This window comes from Staurois parvus, unplaced genomic scaffold (genome assembly GCF_062004578.1).
Source record: "Staurois parvus isolate SC_StPar_1 unplaced genomic scaffold, SC_StPar_1.0 ptg003317l, whole genome shotgun sequence".
In the NCBI taxonomy this organism is placed as follows: Eukaryota; Metazoa; Chordata; class Amphibia; order Anura; family Ranidae; genus Staurois; species Staurois parvus.
In genome coordinates, this window is record NW_028321113.1 from 22,798 (window position 1) to 47,084 (window position 24,287).

Below are 24,287 nucleotides of genomic sequence, written 5' to 3' on the forward strand. Positions count from 1 at the left end.
AGGTTCCTCACTACGGCTCTGCTCAGGTTCCTCACTACGGGCTCTGCTCAGGTTCCTCACTACGGGCTCTGCTCAGGTTCCTCACTACGGGCTCTGCTCAGACTCCTCACTACGGGCTCTGCTCAGACTGATCACTACGGGCTCTGCTCAGACTCCTCACTACGGGCTCTGCTCAGACTCCTCACTACGGGCTCTGCTCAGGTTCCTCACTACGGGCTCTGCTCAGGTTCCTCACTACGGGCTCTGCTCAGGTTCCTCACTACGGGCTCTGCTCAGGTTCCTCACTACGGGCTCTGCTCAGACTGGTCACTACGGGCTCTGCTCAGACTGATCACTATGGGCTCTGCTCAGGTTCCTCACTACGGGCTCTGCTCAGGTTCCTCACTACGGGCTCTGCTCAGACTGGTCACTACAGGTTCTACTCAGACTCCTCACTACGGGCTCTGCTCAGACTCCTCACTACGGCTCTGCTCAGGTTCATTACTACGGGCTCTGCTTAGACTCCTCACTACGGGCTCTGCTCAGACTCCTCACTACGGGCTCTGCTCAGACTCCTCACTACGGGCTCTGCTCAGGTTCTTCACTACGGGCTCTGCTCAGACTGATCACTACGGGCTCTGCTCAGACTCCTCACTACGGGCTCTGCTCAGGTTCCTCACTACGGCTCTGCTCAGGTTCCTCACTACGGGCTCTGCTCAGGTTCCTCACTACGGGCTCTGCTCAGGTTCCTCACTACGGGCTCTGCTCAGACTCCTCACTACGGGCTCTGCTCAGACTCCTCACTACGGGCTCTGCTCAGACTGATCACTACGGGCTCTGCTCAGACTGATCACTACGGGCTCTGCTCAGACTCCTCACTACGGGCTCTGCTCAGACTCCTCACTACGGGCTCTGCTCAGGTTCCTCACTACGGGCTCTGCTCAGACTGATCACTACGGGCTCTGCTCAGACTCCTCACTACGGGCTCTGCTCAGACTCCTCACTACGGGCTCTGCTCAGGTTCCTCACTACGGGCTCTGCTCAGGTTCCTCACTATGGCTCTGCTCAGGTTCCTCACTACGGGCTCTGCTCAGGTTCCTCACTACGGGCTCTGCTCAGGTTCCTCACTACGGGCTCTGCTCAGGTTCCTCACTACGGGCTCTGCTCAGGTTCCTCACTACGGGCTCTGCTCAGGTTCCTCACTACGGGCTCTGCTCAGACTCCTCACTACGGGCTCTGCTCAGACTCCTCACTACGGGCTCTGCTCAGACTGATCACTACGGGCTCTGCTCAGACTCCTCACTACGGGCTCTGCTCAGACTCCTCACTACGGGCTCTGCTCAGGTTCCTCACTACGGGCTCTGCTCAGACTGATCACTACGGGCTCTGCTCAGACTCCTCACTACGGGCTCTGCTCAGGTTCCTCACTACGGCTCTGCTCAGGTTCCTCACTACGGGCTCTGCTCAGGTTCCTCACTACGGGGTCTGCTCAGGTTCCTCACTACGGGCTCTGCTCAGGTTCCTCACTACGGGCTCTGCTCAGACTCCTCACTACGGGCTCTGCTCAGGTTCCTCACTACGGGCTCTGCTCAGACTGATCACTACGGGCTCTGCTCAGACTGATCACTACGGGCTCTGCTCAGAGTGATCACTACGGGCTCTGCTCAGACTCCTCACTACGGGCTCTGCTCAGACTCCTCACTACGGGCTCTGCTCAGACTCCTCACTACGGGCTCTGCTCAGACTCCTCACTACGGGCTCTGCTCAGGTTCCTCACTACGGGCTCTGCTCAGACTGATCACTACGGGCTCTGCTCAGACTCCTCACTACGGGCTCTGCTCAGGTTCCTCACTACGGCTCTGCTCAGGTTCCTCACTACAGCTCTGCTCAGGTTCCTCACTACAGCTCTGCTCAGGTTCCTCACTACGGGCTCTGCTCAGCTTCCTCACTAAGGGCTCTGCTCAGACTGATCACTACGGGCTCTGCTCAGACTGATCACTACGGGCTCTGCTCAGACTGATCACTATGGGCTCTGCTCAGACTGATCACTACGGGCTCTGCTCAGACTGATCACTACGGGCTCTGCTCAGACTCCTCACTACGGGCTCTGCTCAGACTGCTCACTACGGGCTCTGCTCAGGTTCCTCACTACGGGCTCTGCTCAGGTTCCTCACTACGGCTCTGCTCAGGTTCCTCACTACGGCTCTGCTCAGGTTCCTCACTACGGGCTCTGCTCAGGTTCCTCACTACGGGCTCTGCTCAGGTTCCTCACTACGGGCTCTGCTCAGACTCCTCACTACGGGCTCTGCTCAGGTTCCTCACTACGGGCTCTGCTCAGGTTCCTCACTACGGGCTCTGCTCAGGTTCCTCACTACGGCCTCTGCTCAGGTTCCTCACTACGGCTCTGCTCAGGTTCCTCACTACGGGCTCTGCTCAGGTTCCTCACTACGGCTCTGCTCAGACTCCTCACTACGGGCTCTGCTCAGACTCCTCACTACGGCTCTGCTCAGACTCCTCACTACGGGCTCTGCTCAGACTGATCACTACGGGCTCTGCTCAGACTGGTCACTACGGGCTCTGCTCAGACTCCTCACTACGGGCTCTGCTCAGACTGGTCACTACGGGCTCTGCTCAGGTTCCTCACTACGGGCTCTGCTCAGGTTCCTCACTACGGGCTCTGCTCAGGCTCCTCACTACGGGCTCTGCTCAGACTGGTCACTACGGGCTCTGCTCAGACTGGTCACTACGGGCTCTGCTCAGGTTCCTCACTACGGGCTCTGCTCAGGTTCCTCACTACGGGCTCTGCTCAGACTCCTCACTACGGCTCTGCTCAGACTCCTCACTACGGGCTCTGCTCAGACTCCTCACTACGGGCTCTGCTCAGACTCCTCACTACGGGCTCTGCTCAGACTCCTCACTACGGGCTCTGCTCAGACTCCTCACTACGGGCTCTGCTCAGGTTCCTCACTACGGCCTCTGCTCAGGTTCCTCACTACGGCTCTGCTCAGGTTCCTCACTATGGGCTCTGCTCAGGTTCCTCACTATGGGCTCTGCTCAGACTCCTCATTACGGCTCTGCTCAGACTCCTCACTACGGCTCTGCTCAGACTCCTCACTACGGGCTCTGCTCAGACTCCTCACTACGGGCTCTGCTCAGACTCCTCACTACGGGCTCTGCTCAGGTTCCTCACTACGGGCTCTGCTCAGGCTCCTCACTACGGGCTCTGCTCAGACTGGTCACTACGGGCTCTGCTCAGACTGGTCACTACGTGCTCTGCTCAGGTTCCTCACTACGGGCTCTGCTCAGACTCATCACTACGGGCTCTGCTCAGACTCCTCACTACGGGCTCTGCTCAGGTTCCTCACTACGGCTCTGCTCAGGTTCCTCACTACGGCTCTGCTCAGGTTCCTCACTACGGGCTCTGCTCAGGTTCCTCACTACGGGCTCTGCTCAGGTTCCTCACTACGGGCTCTGCCCAGGTTCCTCACTACGGGCTCTGCTCAGGTTCCTCACTACGGCTCTGCTCAGGTTCCTCACTACGGGCTCTGCTAAGACTGGTCACTACGGGCTCTGCTCAGACTGGTCACTACGGGCTCTGCTCAGGTTCCTCACTACGGGCTCTGCTCAGGTTCCTCACTACGGGCTCTGCTCAGGTTCCTCACTACGGGCTCTGCTCAGGTTCCTCACTACGGGCTCTGCTCAGACTCCTCACTACGGGCTCTGCTCAGACTCCTCACTACGGGCTCTGCTCAGACTCCTCACTACGGCTCTGCTCAGACTGGTCACTACGGGCTCTGCTCAGGTTCCTCACTACGGCTCTGCTCAGACTCCTCACTACGGGCTCTGCTCAGACTCCTCACTACGGCTCTGCTCAGACTGGTCACTACGGGCTCTGCTCAGGTTCCTCACTACGGCTCTGCTCAGACTCAGAAGTTTTCACAGCCCAGCACTGTGTAGAAACCACAAATCCATTATTGCTGGCGATCCTCCAGGTGGCGGTTTTGTCTGAAGGAAAATGATCTCTTCTGTATTATCTCTGACTTCTGTGAACTTGGTTGGCATTGCTCTGCAGGGACGGGCTGCGATGTGCTGCAGGATCCTCACTGGTTTGGGATCTGTAATCAGTCTGCTCCACACATGGTTAATGCTTAGCCCAACCTCCAGGCTCTCCATCCCAGAAGCTGAACCCAACTAGTAGCTCCAGTCCGCCCCGAGCACTCTTCTGTCTAGGAGACTCCTCTGAGCCCTGAGCTGTGCCTAGGCACCGACCTGCCTCCAGCCAGGAGAACCTGCACCGGGGGAGGGGGGGACATGCTGGACTCTTCCTGGACAGGACGGAGCTGAGGAGGGGACACCACCGCCGGGGACACAGGTAACAAAATACTACATCGCAACACTATATATATATACTACATCACAGCACAATATATATATATATACTACATCACAGCACAATATATATATATACTACATCACAGCACAATATATATATATACTACATCACAGCACAATATATATATATACTACATCACAGCACAATATATATATATACTACATCACAGCACAATATATATATATATATACTACATCACAGCACAATATATATACTACATCACAGCACAATATATATATATATACTACATCACAGCACAATATATATATATATACTACATCACAGCACAATATATATATATATATATATACTACATCACAGCACAATATATATACTACATCACAGCACAATATATATATATATACTACATCACAGCACAATATATATATATATATATACTACATCACAGCACAATATATATATATATACTACATCACAGCACAATATATATATATACTACATCACAGCACAATATATATATATATATATACTACATCACAGCACAATATATATACTACATCACAGCACAATATATATATATATACTACATCACAGCACAATATATATATATATATATACTACATCACAGCACAATATATATATATATATACTACATCACAGCACAATATATATATATATATACTACATCACAGCACAATATATATATATATACTACATCGCAACACAATATATATATATATACTACATCGCAACACAATATATATATATATATACTACATCACAGCACAATATATATATATATACTACATCACAGCACAATATATATACTACATCACAGCACAATATATATATATACTACATCACAGCACAATATATATATATATATACTACATCACAGCACAATATATATATATATATACTACATCACAGCACAATATATATATATATACTACATCACAGCACAATATATATATATATATACTACATCACAGCACAATATATATATATATACTACATCACAGCACAATATATATATATATACTACATCACAGCACAATATATATATATATATACTACATCGCAACACAATATATATATATATACTACATCACAGCACAATATATATATATATACTACATCACAGCACAATATATATATATATATACTACATCACAGCACAATATATATATATATATACTACATCACAGCACAATATATATATATATACTACATCACAGCACAATATATATATATATATACTACATCACAGCACAATATATATATATATATATACTACATCGCAACACAATATATATATATATATACTACATCACAGCACAATATATATATACTACATCACAGCACAATATATATATATATACTACATCACAGCACAATATATATATATATATACTACATCACAGCACAATATATATATATATACTACATCACAGCACAATATATATATATATATACTACATCACAGCACAATATATATATATATATACTACATCACAGCACAATATATATATATATATATACTACATCACAGCACAATATATATATATATATATACTACATCACAGCACAATATATATACTACATCACAGCACAATATATATATATATATACTACATCACAGCACAATATATATATATATATACTACATCACAGCACAATATATATATACTACATCACAGCACAATATATATATATATACTACATCACAGCACAATATATATATATATATACTACATCACAGCACAATATATATATATATATACTACATCACAGCACAATATATATATATATATACTACATCACAGCACAATATATATATACTACATCACAGCACAATATATATATATATACTACATCACAGCACAATATATATATATATATACTACATCACAGCACAATATATATATATATATACTACATCACAGCACAATATATATATATATACTACATCACAGCACAATATATATATATACTACATCACAGCACAATATATATATATATATACTACATCACAGCACAATATATATATATATACTACATCACAACACAATATATATATATATACTACATCACAGCACAATATATATATATACTACATCACAGCACAATATATATATATATATATACTACATCACAGCACAATATATATATATACTACATCACAACACAATATATATATATATATACTACATCACAGCACAATATATATATATATATATACTACATCACAGCACAATATATATATATTACATCACAGCACAATATATATACTACATCACAACACAATATATATATATATATATATATACTACATCACAGCACAATATATATATATTACATCACAGCACAATATATATACTACATCACAGCACAATATATATATATATACTACATCACAGCACAATATATATATATATACTACATCACAGCACAATATATATATATATACTACATCACAGCACAATATATATATATACTACATCACAACACAATATATATATATATATACTACATCACAGCACAATATATATATATATATATACTACATCACAGCACAATATATATATATTACATCACAGCACAATATATATACTACATCACAACACAATATATATATATATATATATATACTACATCACAGCACAATATATATATATTACATCACAGCACAATATATATACTACATCACAGCACAATATATATATATATACTACATCACAGCACAATATATATATATATACTACATCACAGCACAATATATATATATATACTACATCACAGCACAATATATATATATATATACTACAATATACATTACGATACACAACAAACTGTAGTATTAAAACGCGCCCCGCACCCCACACCCCGCACCCCACACCCCGCACCCCGCGCCCCGCACTCTGGAGACGCCGCATTCATTCAGGAACATTTCTGGACAACAATAGTTTCCGCAGGAGAGTACAGATCAGGAAAGGAGGATGACATTGTACAGAACTCAGACACTTCCCTTCCGATCCTCCTCTGATCCAGAACAACATAGAGTATAGATCAGGAGAGAGGAGTACAGAGGTGTATAGAGGGGTATAGAGGGGTATAGAGGCGTATAGAGGTGTATAGAGGGGTATAGAGGAGTATAGAGGTGTATAGAGGGGTATAGAGGAGTATAGAGGGGTATAGAGGAGTATAGAGGCGTATAGAGGGGTATAGAGGGGTATAGAGGCGTATAGAGGGGTATAGAGGTGTATAGAGGGGTATAGAGGGGTATAGAGGCGTATAGAGGAGTATAGAGGCGTATAGAGGCGTATAGAGGGGTATAGAGGCGTATAGAGGCGTATAGAGGCGTATAGAGGGGTATAGAGGCGTATAGAGGGGTATAGAGGGGTATAGAAGCGTATAGAGGCGTATAGAGGTGTATAGAGGTGTATAGAGGAGTATAGAGGGGTATAGAGGGGTATAGAGGAGTATAGAGGGGTATAGAGGAGTATAGAGGCGTATAGAGGGGTATAGAGGCGTATAGAGGGGTATAGAGGGGTATAGAGGCGTATAGAGGGGTATAGAGGCGTATAGAGGCGTATAGAGGGGTATAGAGGAGTATAGAGGGGTATAGAGGCGTATAGAGGCGTATAGAGGCGTATAAAGGGGTATAGAGGGGTATAGAGGAGTATAGAGGTGTATAGAGGTGTATAGAGGGGTATAGAGGAGTATAGAGGTGTATAGAGGAGTATAGAGGTGTATAGAGGAGTATAGAGGAGTATAGAGGGGTATAGAGGGGTATAGAGGTGTATAGAGGAGTATAGAGGAGTATAGAGGAGTATAGAGGAGTATAGAGGGGTATAGAGGAGTATAGAGGAGTATAGAGGGGTATAGAGGGGTATAGAGGTGTATAGAGGAGTATAGAGGAGTATAGAGGAGTATAGAGGGGTATAGAGGCGTATAGAGGCGTATAGAGGGGTATAGAGGAGTATAGAGGTGTATAGAGGGGTATAGAGGAGTATAGAGGGGTATAGAGGAGTATAGAGGCGTATAGAGGGGTATAGAGGGGTATAGAGGCGTATAGAGGGGTATAGAGGTGTATAGAGGGGTATAGAGGGGTATAGAGGCGTATAGAGGAGTATAGAGGCGTATAGAGGCGTATAGAGGGGTATAGAGGCGTATAGAGGCGTATAGAGGCGTATAGAGGCGTATAGAGGGGTATAGAGGCGTATAGAGGGGTATAGAGGGGTATAGAAGCGTATAGAGGCGTATAGAGGTGTATAGAGGTGTATAGAGGAGTATAGAGGGGTATAGAGGGGTATAGAGGAGTATAGAGGGGTATAGAGGAGTATAGAGGCGTATAGAGGGGTATAGAGGCGTATAGAGGGGTATAGAGGGGTATAGAGGCGTATAGAGGGGTATAGAGGCGTATAGAGGCGTATAGAGGGGTATAGAGGAGTATAGAGGCGTATAGAGGCGTATAGAGGCGTATAAAGGGGTATAGAGGGGTATAGAGGAGTATAGAGGTGTATAGAGGTGTATAGAGGGGTATAGAGGAGTATAGAGGTGTATAGAGGAGTATAGAGGTGTATAGAGGAGTATAGAGGAGTATAGAGGGGTATAGAGGTGTATAGAGGAGTATAGAGGAGTATAGAGGAGTATAGAGGAGTATAGAGGGGTATAGAGGTGTATAGAGGGGTATAGCTGCTCCCCAACACTCTCTATTTCTAACACTGACAACATCCTACTTGACTCTCATTGGTCCGTTTGTGAACTCTGGGAGGGGGGAGGGGGGGGGCACAGATCACACATTGCAGGAAGATCTCCTGATCCCTCCCAGGTTCTGCCTGGGGACCGCGAGCAGCATCAGGAGAGGACCCCCCCAGGTACATACAGATCACTGACAGGACGAAAAGGGAATCCCGACTCGGCTCCCTCTTCATTGTTCACATTCCATCATCATTCACAGCATCTCCTGTACGCTTCCCTATTACTACACATCGACCCCCAAAAATCTCCCCCCTGTGATCCTGCACTCTCCCCCCTGTGATCCTGCACTCTCCCCCATGTGACCCGGCATTCTCCCCCCCCCCCCCCATGATCCTGCACCCTCCCCCCTGTGATCCTGCACTCTCCGCCATGTGACCCGGCATTCTCCCCCCCCCCCCCATGATCCTGCACCCTCCCCCCTGTGATCCTGCACTCTCCCCCATGCGACCCGGTATTCTCACCCCCCCTCCATGATCCTGCACTCTCCCCCCCCCGTGATCCTCCACTCTCCCCCCCCGTGATCCTCCACTCTCCCCCCTGTGATCCTCCACTCTCCCCCCTGTGATCCTGCACCCTCCCCCCTGTGATCCAGCACTCTCCTTCACTGTGATGTTGCACTCTCCCCCCTGTGATCCTGCACTCTCCCCCCTGTGATCCTCCACTCTCCCCCCTGTGATCCTCCACTCTCCCCCCTGTGATCCTCCACTCTCCCCCCTGTGATCCTCCACTCTCCCCCCTGTGATCCTCCACTCTCCCCCCTGTGATCCTCCACTCTCCCCCCTGTGATCCTCCACTCTCCCCCCTGTGATCCTGCACTCTCCATCCTGTGATCCTGCACTCTCCCCCATGTGACGCGGCATTCTCCCCCCCCCATGATCCTGCACTCTCCCCCTCTCCCGTGATCCTGCACTCTCCCCCTCTCCCGTGATCCTGCACTCTCCCCCCCTCCCGTGATCCTGCACCCTCCCCCTCTGTGATCCTGCACTCTCTCCCCTGTGATCCTGCACTCGCTCCCCTGTGATCCTGCACTCTCCCCCCTGTGATCCTGCACTCTCCCCCCTGTGATCCTGCACTCTCCCCACCCCCCCCTGTGATCCTGCACCCTCCCCCCTGTGATCCTGCACCCTCCCCCCTGTGATCCTCCACTCTCTCCCCTGTGATCCTGCACCCTCCCCCCTGTGATCCTGCACTCTCCCCCCCTGTGACGCTGCACTCTCCCCCCCTGTGACGCTGCACTCTCCCCCCCTGTGACGCTGCACTCTCCCCCCCTGTGATCCTGCACCCTCCCCCCTGTGATCCTCCACTCTCTCCCCTGTGATCCTGCACCCTCCCCCCTGTGATCCTGCACTCTCCCCCCCTGTGACGCTGCACTCTCCCCCCCTGTGACGCTGCACTCTCCCCCCCTGTGACGCTGCACTCTCCCCCCCGTGACGCTGCACCCTCCCCCCCTGTGATGCTGCACCCTCCCCCCTGTGATCCTGCACTCTCCCCACTGTGATCCTGCACTCTCTCCCCCTGTGATCCTGCACCCTCCCCCCTGTGATCCTGCACCCTCCCCCCTGTGATCCTGCACCCTCCCCCCTGTGACGCTGCACTCTCCCCCCCTGTGACGCTGCACCCTCCCCCCCTGTGATGCTGCACCCTCCCCCCTGTGATCCTGCACTCTCTCCCCCTGTGATCCTGCACTCTCCCCCCCCTGTGATCCTGCACGCTCTCCCCTGTGTTGCTGCACTCTCCCCCCCCCCCTGTGATGCTACACTCTCCCCCATGATCCTGCCCTTCCTTCTGTGATCCTGCACTCCCCCCCCCCAATGATGCTGCCCTCTCCCCCCCTGTGATCCTGCACTCTCCCCCCCCCCCCCCGGGGTCCAGCACTCTCCCCCCTGTGATCCTGCACTCTCCCCCCTGTGATCCTGCACTCCCCTTTATGATCCTGCACTCTCCCCCCCTGTGATCCTGCACTCTCTTCCCCCTGTGATCCTGCACTCTCTTCCCCCTGTGATCCTGCACTCTCCCCCCTGTGATCCTGCACTCTCCCCCCTGTGATCCTGCACTCTCTCCCCTTTATGATCCTGCACTCTCTTCCCCCTGTGATCCTGCACTCTCTTCCCCCTGTGATCCTGCACTCTCTTCCCCCTGTGATCCTGCACTCTCTTCCCCCTGTGATCCTGCACTCTCTTCCCCCTGTGATCCTGCACTCTCTTCCCCCTGTGATCCTGCACTCTCTTCCCCCTGTGATCCTGCACTCTCTTCCCCCTGTGATCCTGCACTCTCTCCCCTGTGATCCTGCACTCTCTTCCCCCTGTGATCCTGCACTCTCTTCCCCTTTATGATCCTGCACTCTCTTCCCCCTGTGATCCTGCACTCTCTTCCCCTTTATGATCCTGCACTCTCTTCCCCCTGTGATCCTGCACTCTCTTCCCCCTGTGATCCTGCACTCTCTTCCCCCTGTGATCCTGCACTCTCTTCCCCTTTATGATCCTGCACTCTCTCCACCCTGTGATCCCGCACTCTCCCCTTTGTGATCCTGCACTCTCCCCCCGTGATCCTGCACTCTCTCCCTTGTGATCCTGCACTCTCCCCCCCTTGTGATCCTGCACTCTCCCCCCCTGTGATCCTGCACTCTCTCCCCCCTGTGACCCTGCACTCACTCCCCCCTGTGATCCTGCACTCTCTCCCCCCTGTGATCCTGCACTCTCTCCCCCCTGTGATCCTGCACTCTCTCCCCCCTGTGATCCTGCACTCTCTCCCCCCTGTGATCCTGCACTCTCTCCCCCCTGTGATCCTGCACTCTCCCCCCTGTGATCCTGCACTCCCCTTTATGATCCTGCACTCTCTCCCCTGTGATCCTGCACTCTCTCCCCTGTGATCCTGCACTCTCTTCCCCCTGTGATCCTGCACTCTCTTCCCCCTGTGATCCTGCACTCTCTTCCCCCTGTGATCCTGCACTCTCTTCCCCCTGTGATCCTGCACTCTCTTCCCCCTGTGATCCTGCACTCTCCCCCCCCCCCCGGGGTCCAGCACTCTCCCCCCTGTGATCCTGCACTCTCCCCCCTGTGATCCTGCACTCTCCCCCCTGTGATCCTGCACTCTCCCCCCCCCCCCCCCGGGGTCCAGCACTCTCCCCCCTGTGATCCTCCACTCTCTCCCCTGTGATCCTGCACTCCCCTTTATGATCCTGCACTCTCCCCCCCTGTGATCCTGCACTCTCCCCCCTGTGATCCTTCACTCTCTCCCCTGTGATCCTGCACTCCCCTTTATGATCCTGCACTCTCCCCCCTGTGATCCTTCACTCTCTCCCCTGTGATCCTGCACTCTCTCCCCTGTGATCCTGCACTCTCTCCCCTGTGATCCTGCACTCCCCTTTATGATCCTGCACTCTCCCCCCTGTGATCCTTCACTCTCTTCCCCCTGTGATCCTGCACTCTCCCCCCTGTGATCCTTCACTCTCTCCCCTGTGATCCTGCACTCTCCCCCCTGTGATCCTGCACTCTCCCGCCTGTGATCCTGCACTCTCCCCCCTGTGATCCTGCACTCTCTCCCCTTTATGATCCTGCACTCTCTTCCCCCTGTGATCCTGCACTCTCCCCCCTGTGATCCTGCACTCTCCCCCCCCCCTGTGATCCTGCACTCTCTTCCCCCTGTGATCCTGCACTCTCTTCCCCCTGTGATCCTGCACTCTCTCCACCCTGTGATCCTGCACTCTCTTCCCCCTGTGATCCTGCACTCTCTTCCCCTTTATGATCCTGCACTCTCTCCACCCTGTGATCCCGCACTCTCCCCTTTGTGATCCTGCACTCTCCCCTTTGTGATCCTGCACTCTCCCCCCGTGATCCTGCACTCTCCCCCTTGTGATCCTGCACTCTCCCCCCCTGTGATCCTGCACTCTCTCCCCCCTGTGATCCTGCACTCTCTCCCCCCTGTGATCCTGCACTCTCTCCCCCCTGTGATCCTGCACTCTCTCCCCCCTGTGATCCTGCACTCTCTCCCCCCTGTGATCCTGCACTCTCTCCCCCCTGTGATCCTGCACTCTCTCCCCTGTGATCCTGCACTCTCTTCCCCCTGTGATCCTGCACTCTCCCCTTTGTGATCCTGCACTCCCCCTTGTGATCCTGCACTCTCCCCCCTGTGATCCTGCACTCTCTCCCCCCTGTGATTCTGCACTCCCCCCCGTGATCCTGCAGTCTCCCCCCTGTGATCCTGCGCTCTCCCCCCTGTGATCCTGCGCTCTCCCCCCTGTGATCCTGCGCTCTCCCCCCTGTGATCCTGCGCTCTCCCCCCTGTGATCCCGCACTCCCCCCCCCCCCCGTGATCCCGCACTCTCCCCCCTGTGATCCCGCGCTCTCCCCCCTGTGATCCCGCGCCCTCCCCCCTGTGATCCCGCGCCCTCCCCCCTGTGATCCCGCGCTCTCTCCCCTGTGATCCCGCGCTCTCTCCCCTGTGATCCTGCGCTCCTCCCTGTGATCCTGCGCTCCTCCCTGTGATCCTGCGCTCCTCCCTGTGATCCCGCACTCTCTCCCCTCTGTGATCCCGCACTCTCCCCCCCTGTGATCCCGCACTCTCCCCCCCTGTGATCCCGCACTCTCCCCCCCCCCTGTGATCCCGCACTCTCCCCCCCCCCTGTGATCCCGCACTCTCCCCCCCTGTGATCCCGCACTCTCCCCCCTGTGATCCCGCACTCTCCCCCCTGTGATCCCGCACTCTCCCCCCCCCTGTGATCCTGCACTCTCCCCCCCCCCTGTGATCCTGCACTCTCCCCCCCCCCTGTGATCCTGCACTCTCCCCCCCCCCTGTGATCCTGCACTCTCCCCCCCCCTGTGATCCTGCACTCTCCCCCCCCCTGTGATCCTGCACTCTCCCCCCCCTGTGATCCGGCACTCTCCCCCCTGTGATCCCGCACTCCCCCCCCCCCCTGTGATCCCGCACTCTCCCCCCTGTGATCCCGCACTCTCCCCCCTGTGATCCCGCACTCTCCCCCCCTGTGATCCTGCACTCTCTGCCCTGTGATCCTGCGCTTCTCCCCCGTGATCCTGCACTCTCCCCCCTGTGATCCTGCACTCTCCCCCCCCCCTGTGATCCCGCACTCTCCCCCCCCTGTGATCCGGCACTCTCCCCTGTGATCCTGCACTCTCCCCTGTGATCCCGCACTCTCCCCCCCTGTGATCCCGCACTCTCCCCCCCTGTGATCCCGCACTCTCCCCCCCTGTGATCCCGCACTCTCCCCCCCTGTGATCCCGCACTCTCCCCCCTGTGATCCCGCACTCTCCCCCCTGTGATCCCGCACTCTCCCCCCTGTGATCCCGCACTCTCCCCCCGTGATCCCGCACTCTCCCCCCGTGATCCCGCACTCTCCCCCCCCCTGTGATCCCGCACTCCCCCCCCCCCCCTGTGATCCCGCACTCCCCCCCCCCCCCTGTGATCCCGCACTCTCCCCCCGTGATCCCGCACTCTCTGCCCTGTGATCCTGCGCTTCTCCCCCGTGATCCTGCACTCTCCCCCCTGTGATCCTGCACTCTCCCCCCCCCCCCTGTGATCCCGCACTCTCCCCCCCCTGTGATCCGGCACTCTCCCCTGTGATCCTGCACTCTCCCCCCCCCCCCTGTGATCCCGCACTCTCCCCCCCTGTGATCCCGCACTCTCCCCCCCTGTGATCCCGCACTCTCCCCCCCTGTGATCCCGCACTCTCCCCCCCTGTGATCCCGCACTCTCCCCCCTGTGATCCCGCACTCTCCCCCCTGTGATCCCGCACTCTCCCCCCCCCCCCGTGATCCCGCACTCTCCCCCCGTGATCCCGCACTCCCCCCCCCCCCTGTGATCCCGCACTCTCCCCCCCTGTGATCCCGCACTCTCCCCCCCTGTGATCCCGCACTCTCCCCCCCTGTGATCCCGCACTCTCCCCCCGTGATCCCGCACTCTCTGCCCTGTGATCCTGCACTCTCCCCCCCCCCCCCTGTGATCCCGCACTCTCCCCCCCTGTGATCCGGCACTCTCCCCTGTGATCCCGCACTCTCCCCCCCCCCCCCTGTGATCCCGCACTCTCCCCCCCTGTGATCCCGCACTCTCCCCCCCTGTGATCCCGCACTCTCCCCCCCTGTGATCCCGCACTCTCCCCCCCTGTGATCCCGCACTCTCCCCCCCTGTGATCCCGCACTCTCCCCCCTGTGATCCCGCACTCTCCCCCCCCCCCCCCCGTGATCCCGCACTCTCCCCCCGTGATCCCGCACTCTCCCCCCGTGATCCTGCACTCTCCCCCCCCCCTGTGATCCCGCACTCCCCCCCCCCCTGTGATCCCGCACTCCCCCCCCCCCCTGTGATCCCGCACTCCCCCCCCCCCCCTGTGATCCTGCGCTCCCTCTCCGACCTCCCGTTGTGTTTTGCTTTGTCTGCACTCCCTCATGCTGGTTCTTATCTCCCTTTGTTACGGGTCACTTGTTGGGTTTTCTCCTGCAGAGTAGATCCCCTCCCCCATGTCCCTCATTCCTGACTTCCTCGCTGGTTCTCCTGGCTCTGTAAGTCTCTCTCTAATCACTTCCAGTATGTAAATATTTATATACAAAGCAGGCAGCTCATTAATTATTCACACGACAACCCTGTGCCCCGTCCCAACATTCTAGAAGCTTCCATCGCTCTCCCATGACGGATCTGGTGTCAGAAGAGTCTCTTTTGGAGCATTGTCCAGACACGAGAACTGGGATGACGAGGCAGCCGAGAGCAGCGCCCAAACCGACTCCTCTAAGACGTGTCGCCCCCCAATAACTGATCATAAATACCGACAGTACACCCCAACCTCATACAGCCCCCCCACTTCACCTCCAACATCACACAGCTGACACTCAACCAGCACCTCATGGAACCTTGGGGTTCCTTCGTAGGTTCCTATGGCACGTCCTTGAGCTGTGATTGACTGACCTCCCATCTGGTGGTGCCTTCCAGGTTCAACACCACTGGGCAGAGCCATGACACCAGTGTTAGGGTGTCATTGCTGCTATCATTGCAAGGAGAACTTTCCCCCCAATGACCCTCAATGGACAAACCATAGCAAGAGTGTTCCCTGAGGCCTGGAAATTATTGGAAGGGTTCTTCAGGGAAAGAAAGGTTCAGATAGGATGTCCCAGAGCCTGAACCCCTCATGATGGAGCTGGTGTAGGATATACCATCGAGGTCCGGGATGACCCAAGTCATGTTCACACTACAGCTTCAGGAGGTCCATTACAAGGCTATGTGTGGGGTCCACTGCTGCTCTGTGCTCCCCATCAGTGTGCTCCCCATCAGTGTGCTCCCCATCAGTGTGGTCCCCATCAGTGTGCTCCCCATCAGTGTGCTCCCCATCAGTGTGGTCCCCATCAGTGTGCTCCCCATCAGTGTGGTCCCCATCAGTGTGCTCCCCATCAGTGTGCTCCCCATCAGTGTGGTCCCCATCAGTGTGCTCCCCATCAGTGTGGTCCCCATCAGTGTGCTCCCCATCAGTGTGGTCCCCATCAGTGTGCTCCCCATCAGTGTGCTCCCCATCAGTGTGGTCACCCCAGGAAGATGAAAAGTCCCCGAATTCTCTACAACATATACAGAGAAAAGAATTTCCTGTTTCTTCAACAGCACTGGGAATTCCTCGGACACATTCTGCCTTGCACCCTTAGGGTTCCTCTCCACTCCCTTCCTCAATAGGCCTCCTCCCACCGAACTCTCCTTCGAATGGAACCCCCCTCTTTGCTGTCCTCGCTAGTATGGAACCCACGTTCCTGCTGAGGATGAGAGAAGAGTAGGGGTGCCATGCTGTGGCCAAGAGTGGAGAAGGGGGTGTCATGCTGAGTACGACAGTGGAGAAGGGGGTGTCATTCTGAGGACAACCGTGGAGAAGGGGGTGTCATATGGAGTATGAGAGTGGAGTAGGGGGCGCCATACTGAGGAGAAGAGTGGAGTAGGGGGCGCCATACTGAGGAGAAGAGTGGAGTAGGGGGTGCCATACTGAGGAGAAGAGTGGAGTAGGGGGTGCCATACTGAGGAGAAGAGTGGAGTAGGACCTGCCATACTGAGGAGAAGAGTGGAGTAGGGGTGCCATACTGAGGAGAAGAGTGGAGTAGGGGGCGCCATACTGAGGACAAGAGTGGAGTAGGGGTGCCATACTGAGGATGAAAGCGGTGTAGGGGGTGCAATACTGAAGAGTAGCGGGGGGTACATTCTGAGGTAGAGAGCTGGGAGGGGGTGCCATACTGAGTAGAGGGGGGTACATCCTGAGGTAGAGAACTGGGGGGGGTGCCATACTGAGGCGTAGAGTGGGGTACATTCTGAGGTAGAGAGCTGGGAGGGGGTGCCATACTGAGGAGTAGAGGGGGGTACATTCTGAGGCAGAGAGCAGGGAGGGGGTGCCATACTGATCAGGAGTGGGGGGGGGAAGAGTTGTAATGAGTGGAGGGGGGGGGGGTGCCATGCAGATTTTTTTTCTTTGGGTGGGAGGAGGGATAGATACACTTTAAATCTTCACATGGGAGGCGTTGGTCCATTGGCCAGTGTTGTGGGGGGCTATAATGACATTGGGAAGGCCCCTCCCACGAGGATCACAACACATAGGACTGGAGTTGATCTGATAAATGCAGAATTATCCAGAAATACAAAAAAGTAAAATAATTTACATCCCACAAAAAAGAAATGACCTGACATTCGCCGCCTGAATGCCGCGTATTGAGGCGATCCATTGACTCCGCCTCCCTTCAGAGCTTTCCTTCGTCTTGTACCACCAATCTGGAACATTCCATACAACGTCTCTGCGCCGGTCATTCAGTTGGTTGTTTGAGGAGATCCTTGTGTCTTGCTTCACATGTTCCCCACATAATACAGGCCACGCCCTCTGATATGATGGCGTGGCTCCTCCCAGTCACATTTGGGGGGTCTTTGTGCGAATCTTCTCTCATTACCCCTCCAGTACGATGGAGAGAACCTAGACACCTCTATATCAGGAGAACGTCTCCAGTACATGGAAATGTGTTTTCAATACTGGAGGGAAAGTGTTCTTGCAAACAGATGAGACATGAATGGAATGTGTTTCTTGGGATGGAAATCCTCCAATCACACGCCTCCGTTCCACCTAGGCAGCTCTCTGCAGACTGAAGAACCTACGGAAAACATTGACGTTGTAGAGACTTTCTCAGGCTTTCTACCCTTCAGGAACCCTTGAGGAACCCTTGACATGACATTGTGATCCATAGCTCCGGGCTCCTCGTGTTGGAGCTCAGTGCTGACAGCCCATTGGTGGAGAGCGGAAAGCTGGACTTCCATCTCGGAGTGTGAATGTTAATGAAGTTAATAATGTTAAACCTCTGATGACGTGAAGCTCTCACCCGCCATTCTTCACATGCCGTCCCCAGAGACGGGTCATTTCTCAGCACTTTGGGTGGTTTTATAGGAAGTCGTGTTTATTGCTGAAATACATTCTAGGACAACGCTTCTCCACTAGGGTTCCGTCTGGGTTCCTCTGGGGTGCCGCAAGCACGGAACGCAGTTTGCTGGGAATCGGCGTCATGCGTTAAACAAGGATTGGGCGGGCTGGCTGCCGTAACAACCACGGGTGGTGAGGGGGCTGTGTGACTGGGGGGCTTTGTGATGGGATATATAGAGTCCTTCAATTCATGAGGGTGACTCTGATGTGATGAGAGGGTATCATGTATAGTGGGGGCTCTGATGCGATAGGGGGACCTCTGAGGTGATGGAGGACCTCCAAGTTGAAGGGGGCTCTGATATGAAGGAGGGCCTCTGATGTGACGAGGGGGTCTCATGTGTAGGGGACTCTGATGTGATGAAGGACCTCCAAGGTGAAAGGAGACCTCCAAGGTGAAGGGAACGGGGGCTCTGATATGGAGGGCCTCTGATGTGACAAGGGGGTCTCATGTGTAGGGGACTCTGATGTGATGGGGGGACCTCTGAGGTGATGGAGGACCTCCAAGTTGAAGGGAACGGGGGGCTCTGATATGAAGGAGGGCCTCTGATGTGATGAGGGGGTCTCATGTGTAGGGGGACTCTGATGTGATAGGGGGACCTCTGAAGTGATGGAGGACCTCCAAAGTGAAGGGAACAGGGGGCTCTGATATGAAGGAGGGCCTCTGATGTGATGAGGGGGTCTCATGTGTAGGGGGCTCTGATGTGATAGGGGGACCTCTGAAGTGATGGAGGACCTCCAAGGTGAAGGGAACGGGGGCTCTGATATGAAGGAGGGCCTCTGATGTGATGAGGGGGTCTCATGTGTAGGGGGCTCTGATGTAATGGGGGGACCTCTGAGGTGATGGAGGACCTCCCAAGGTGAAGGGGTCAAGGGACTCAGATATGGAGGGGGGGCTCTGATGTGATGAGGGGGCCTCATGTATAGTGGGGCTCTGATGTACTGAAGGGAGGCCTCAGATGTGAAGGGGGGGATTCTGATGTGATGGGGAGAACTCTGAAGTGATGGAGGACCTTCACGTTGAAGGGGGTTGGGGGCTCTGATATTAAGGAGGGCCTCTGATATGAAGAGGGGGCTCTGATGTGATGAGGGGGTCTCATTTATAGGGAGGCCCTGATGTGATAGGGGGACCTCCAAGGTGAAGGGAATGGGGGGCTCTGATGTGATGAGGGGGTCTCATTTATAGGGGGGCTCTGATGTGATAGGGGGACCTCTGAGGTGATGGAGGACCTCCAAGTTGAAGGGGGCTCTGATATGAAGGAGGGCCTCTGATGTGATGAAGAGGTCTCATGTGTAGGGGGGCTCTGATGTGATGGGGGGACCTCTGAGGTGATGGAGGACCTCCAAGGTGAAGGGAACGGGGGGCTCTGATATGAAGGAGGGCCTCTGATGTGATGAGGGGGTCTCATGTGTAGTGGGGCTGTGATGTGATGGGGGGACCTCTGAGGTGATGGAGGACCTCCAAGGTGAAGGGGGCAAGGGGCTCTGATATGATGAGGGGGTCTCATGTATAGGGGGGCTCTGATGTACTGAAGGGAGGCCTCTGATGTGAAAGGGGGGGATTCTGATGTGATGGGGAGAGCTCTGAAGTGATGGGGAACCTCGAATGTGAAGGAGGGCTTTTGATGTGAAGTTGTTTTCCTCCAGGTGGTTGTATCCATTGTCCCCGGCTCAGTAACATTTACATTTTTGTACCTTTTGGACTGGGGGTGGGGCTTCAGATTTTTCATACTTTTTAGGGGTTCCACATTTGAAAATTTTGAGAAACTCTGTTGTTCTCAGAGGGTATGTTTGGTAACACGAATAGTTGTCACCTGTTCTCCTCCTACTTCCATGTGAGAGATGAGCTGCTCCTCTCCTCCCATGCTGCTCACAAAGGTACCACTGGGCTGACGCCCATCCATCGGGTGGTACTGGGCTGACACCCATCCATCGGGTGGTACTGGGCTGACGCCATCCATCGGGTGGTACTGGGCTGACGCCATCCGTCGGGTGGTACTGGGCTGACACCCATCCATCGGGTGGTACTGGGCTGACACCATCCATCGGGTGGTACTGGGCTGACACCATCCATCGGGTGGTACTGGGCTGACACCATCCATCGGGTGGTACTGGGCTGACACCATCCATCGGGTGGTACTGGGCTGACACCATCCATCGGGTGGTACTGGGCTGACACCCATCCATCAGGTGGTACTGGGCTGACATCCATCCATCGGGTGGTACTGGGCTGACACCATCCATCGGGTGGTACTGGGCTGACACCCATCCATCAGGTGGTACTGGGCTGACACCATCCATCAGGTGGTACTGGGCTGACACCCATCCATCGGGTGGTACTGGGCTGACACCCATCCATCAGGTGGTACTGGGCTGACATCCATCCATCGGGTGGTACTGGGCTGACATCCATCCATCGGGTGGTACTGGGCTGACACCATCCATCGGGTGGTACTGGGCTGACATCCATCCTTTAGGTGGTACTGGGCTGACACCATCCATCAGGTGGTACTGGGCTGACACCATCCATCAGGTGGTACTGGGCTGACACCATCCATCAGGTGGTACTCGAGTACTAAAATGGAATGGACCATTTGGTGAACACCAATCGGTTGCAGTGGCTGCTTGTGGTCGGGTAAGTGAAGCCACTGTTGGGCAGGTAGGAATGCACTGAAAAGTGGGCAGTGAAGGAACCCCTGAGGATCTCTCACGGAACCCTAGGATTCCCTGGAACCCTGGTTGGGAAACCCTGGTGTAGAGTATGATGGCAGTCCATCCCATGTGTGGTTGGGTGGAATATCTGAGACGTTACACTCCACAAATCTGAATTCTTGTATCTCGGGACTTTCATATGAATTCTGAAAATTTCAAATAGTGAGTAACCTGTATAGGTCACCTCCGGGGATCTACACACGGGATCTACACGCGGGATCTACACGCGGGATCTACAGCGAGTCCACAGCAGTGTAGGAGAGATGGGGACTAGATGGAAGTCAGTGTTTAGATCCCGGATAGAAGAAACAACAAACTTTCCAATATTGAAGACACGTTGTGATATCCTGAGGAGGATCCTCGAATACATCCCGGCATTTCATACTTCTATGAGAGATGGTCCCACAATGGTGACATCAGATGCCACCACCAGGCTGAGACCCATCAGATCAGATATAGACCTAACAGCCTGTGCAGCTGCAATGGGGCCCTGGGAACAGGGCCCTGCTAGGGAGGTTGCCTGATGGGAAGAGGGCCCTGCTAGGGTTGTTGCCTGATGGGAAGGGGGCCCCACTAGGGAGGTTGCCTGATGGGAAGGGGGCCCCACTAGGGAGGTTGCCTGATGGGAAGGGGGCCCCACTAGGGAGGTTGCCTGATGGGAAGGGGGCCCCACTAGGGAGGTTGCCTGATGGGAAGGGGGCCCCACTAGGGAGGTTGCCTGATGTCTCCATTCTAGGATAGCTGAGGTCAGATACTGAGGATCACGTTGTTTCTAGTCACAGATCCTCTTCTTCCTCTATCACTGAGTGGATTTATTGTCTCCTGGCCATGACCCCGGTATGTGCAATGCCACCATCGAGGGCTAGAGAGGTCAATAGATTCCCTCCTCCATGTTCACATGCTCCATGCTCCCCCAACCATCTGCCCCTGAGGTCGTTGCTCGTCTCACAGAGTACCCACCACTGCTCCCCAACCATCTGCCCCTGAGGTCGTTGCTCGTCTCACAGTGTACCCACCACTGCTCCCCAACCATCTTCCCCTGAGGTCGTTGCTCGTCTCACAGAGTACCCACCACTGCTCCCCAACCATCTTCCCCTGAGGTCGTTGCTCGTCTCACAGAGTACCCAACACTGCTTCCCAACCATCTGCCCCTGCGGTCGTTGCTCGTCTCACAGAGTACCCAACACTGCTCCCCAACCATCTGCCCCTGAGGTCGTTGCTCGTCTCACAGTGTACCCACCACTGCTCCCCAACCATCTGCCCCTGAGGTCGTTGCTCGTCTCACAGTGTACCCACCACTGCTCCCCAACCATCTGCCCCTGAGGTCGTTGCTCGTCTCACAGAGTACCCACCACTGCTCCCCAACCACCTGCCCCTGAGGTCGTTGCTCGTCTCACAGTGTACCCACCACTGCTCCCCAACCACCTGCCCCTGAGGTCGTTGCTCGTCTCACAGTGTACCCACCACTGCTCCCCAACCATCTGCCCCTGAGGTCGTTGCTCGTCTCACAGAGTACCCACCACTGCTCCCCAACCATCTGCCCCTGAGGTCGTTGCTCGTCTCACAGAGTACCCAACACTGCTTCCTATCTACCTTCCCTCAGCCTGCCCCTTGTAGCTGACCATCTTGCCTGCTACCCTTTCCCTCTGTAGAATGGATCCTAAAGAAGGCTCCTGCTGGTCGGTATAGACAGAGTTCAGCCTCCTCCTTTCAGTCTGTATGTGGATTCTCATCCTCTGATATTCCCTTTTCACAGACACGGAGACGGTACACCCTGAGGAGTGATGGAGGAGGACAGACCCTATAAATGAGCCCCCATAAAGCACAGAGCGCCCCCCAAGGGGCAGGAAGGAGAAGAGCGGTGTACAACGGCCAAGTGAATGGACACAAGTGGTTGTCATCTGGTGCCTTCCCTTCGGTTCATCATGTCTAACACCACCCCGGACGCCTGCAATGTGGACTCGGATCTGGACGGCGTCCTTCCTCCATCCCTCTACGCCGTGGTTTTTGTGGTGGGTCTTCCAGCCAATCTGTTGGCGCTGTGGGCAGCCTGGCTTCAGGTCCGTCAAGGTAAAGAACTAGGAGTGTATCTGCTGAACCTCAGCCTGTCTGACCTCCTCCTCATTTGTGCCCTTCCCCCGTGGACAGACTATTATCTGCGGCGGGACGTGTGGGGCTACGGCCCGGGGGCCTGCCGACTTTTTGGATTTGTCTTCTACACCAACCTGTATGTGGGGGCTGCCTTCCTGTCCTGCGTCTCTGCGGACCGATACCTAGCGGTGGCACATCCGCTGCGCTTTCCTGGCGCCAGGACCATCCGTTCGGCCGCTGCCGTCTCCGCACTGGTCTGGGTCGTAGAACTGGCCGCTAATACTCCGCCCTTGTTCAGCGACGCCATCACCCGGGACCGCTATAACCACACGTTCTGCTACGAGAGCTACCCCCTCTCCGGAACGGCAGATGCCCTGGCCAATGTGGGGAGGGTATTAGCCGGGTTTTTATTGCCCTGGGGGATAATGCTGCTCTGCTATGCCGGATTGCTGCGGGCCCTGAAGGACAGCGCGTCGTGTGAACGAAGGGAGAAGAGGAGAGTGCGTAGACTGGCGCTGGGTCTTCCTTGTGTGGCCCTCCTGTGTTATGGGCCCTATTACGTGCTACTCCTCCTGCGGAGTGTGGTGTTCCTTGTTGGAGGAGATGCCGGAGCGGCGGGTAAAAGCTGTGCACTGGAGGAAAGGCTGTTCCCGGCCTACCATGCTGCGCTGGCCATGGCCACCCTGAACTGCGTAGCCGACCCGGCCCTTTATTGCCTGGCATGTCCTGGGGCAAGAGGAGAGGTGGCCAAGGCAATAGGGCGGGTGGTGGCGTGGGCGATGGGGAAGGACACAACGGGGTGGTTGGACAGGGGAGGAGAAGGGCGGGGGATGGGGTATCGAGGAGAAGAACTGGGGATGGTGGAAATGGCTGGAAGAGGAGCCGTCTCCATTGTATGAGCCGGGAGGGCAGATGGGCGATGAGGGAAATCTACACAACCCAATAAATTATTCCAACATC

The 24,287-nt window shown here is 53.8% G+C and overlaps 1 protein-coding gene across 1 annotated transcript; it reads left to right on the top strand.

The window, feature by feature from the left end:
• Window positions 1-4,204: 4,204 nt before the first annotated feature.
• Window positions 4,205-24,287, top strand: LOC149428322 (G protein-coupled receptor 4-like). Its single transcript, XM_089667513.1, has 2 exons — window positions 4,205-4,351; window positions 22,993-24,287. Exon 2 carries the CDS (start codon window positions 23,117-23,119, stop codon window positions 24,224-24,226), a length of 1,110 nt encoding a protein of 369 aa, XP_089523639.1. The 5' UTR covers window positions 4,205-4,351; window positions 22,993-23,116; the 3' UTR covers window positions 24,227-24,287.

Coding starts and splice junctions, on each gene's coding strand:
- LOC149428322 (XM_089667513.1), top strand. CDS start 23,117: ATGGACACAAGTGGTTGTCATCTGGTGCCTTCCCTTCGGTTCATCATG.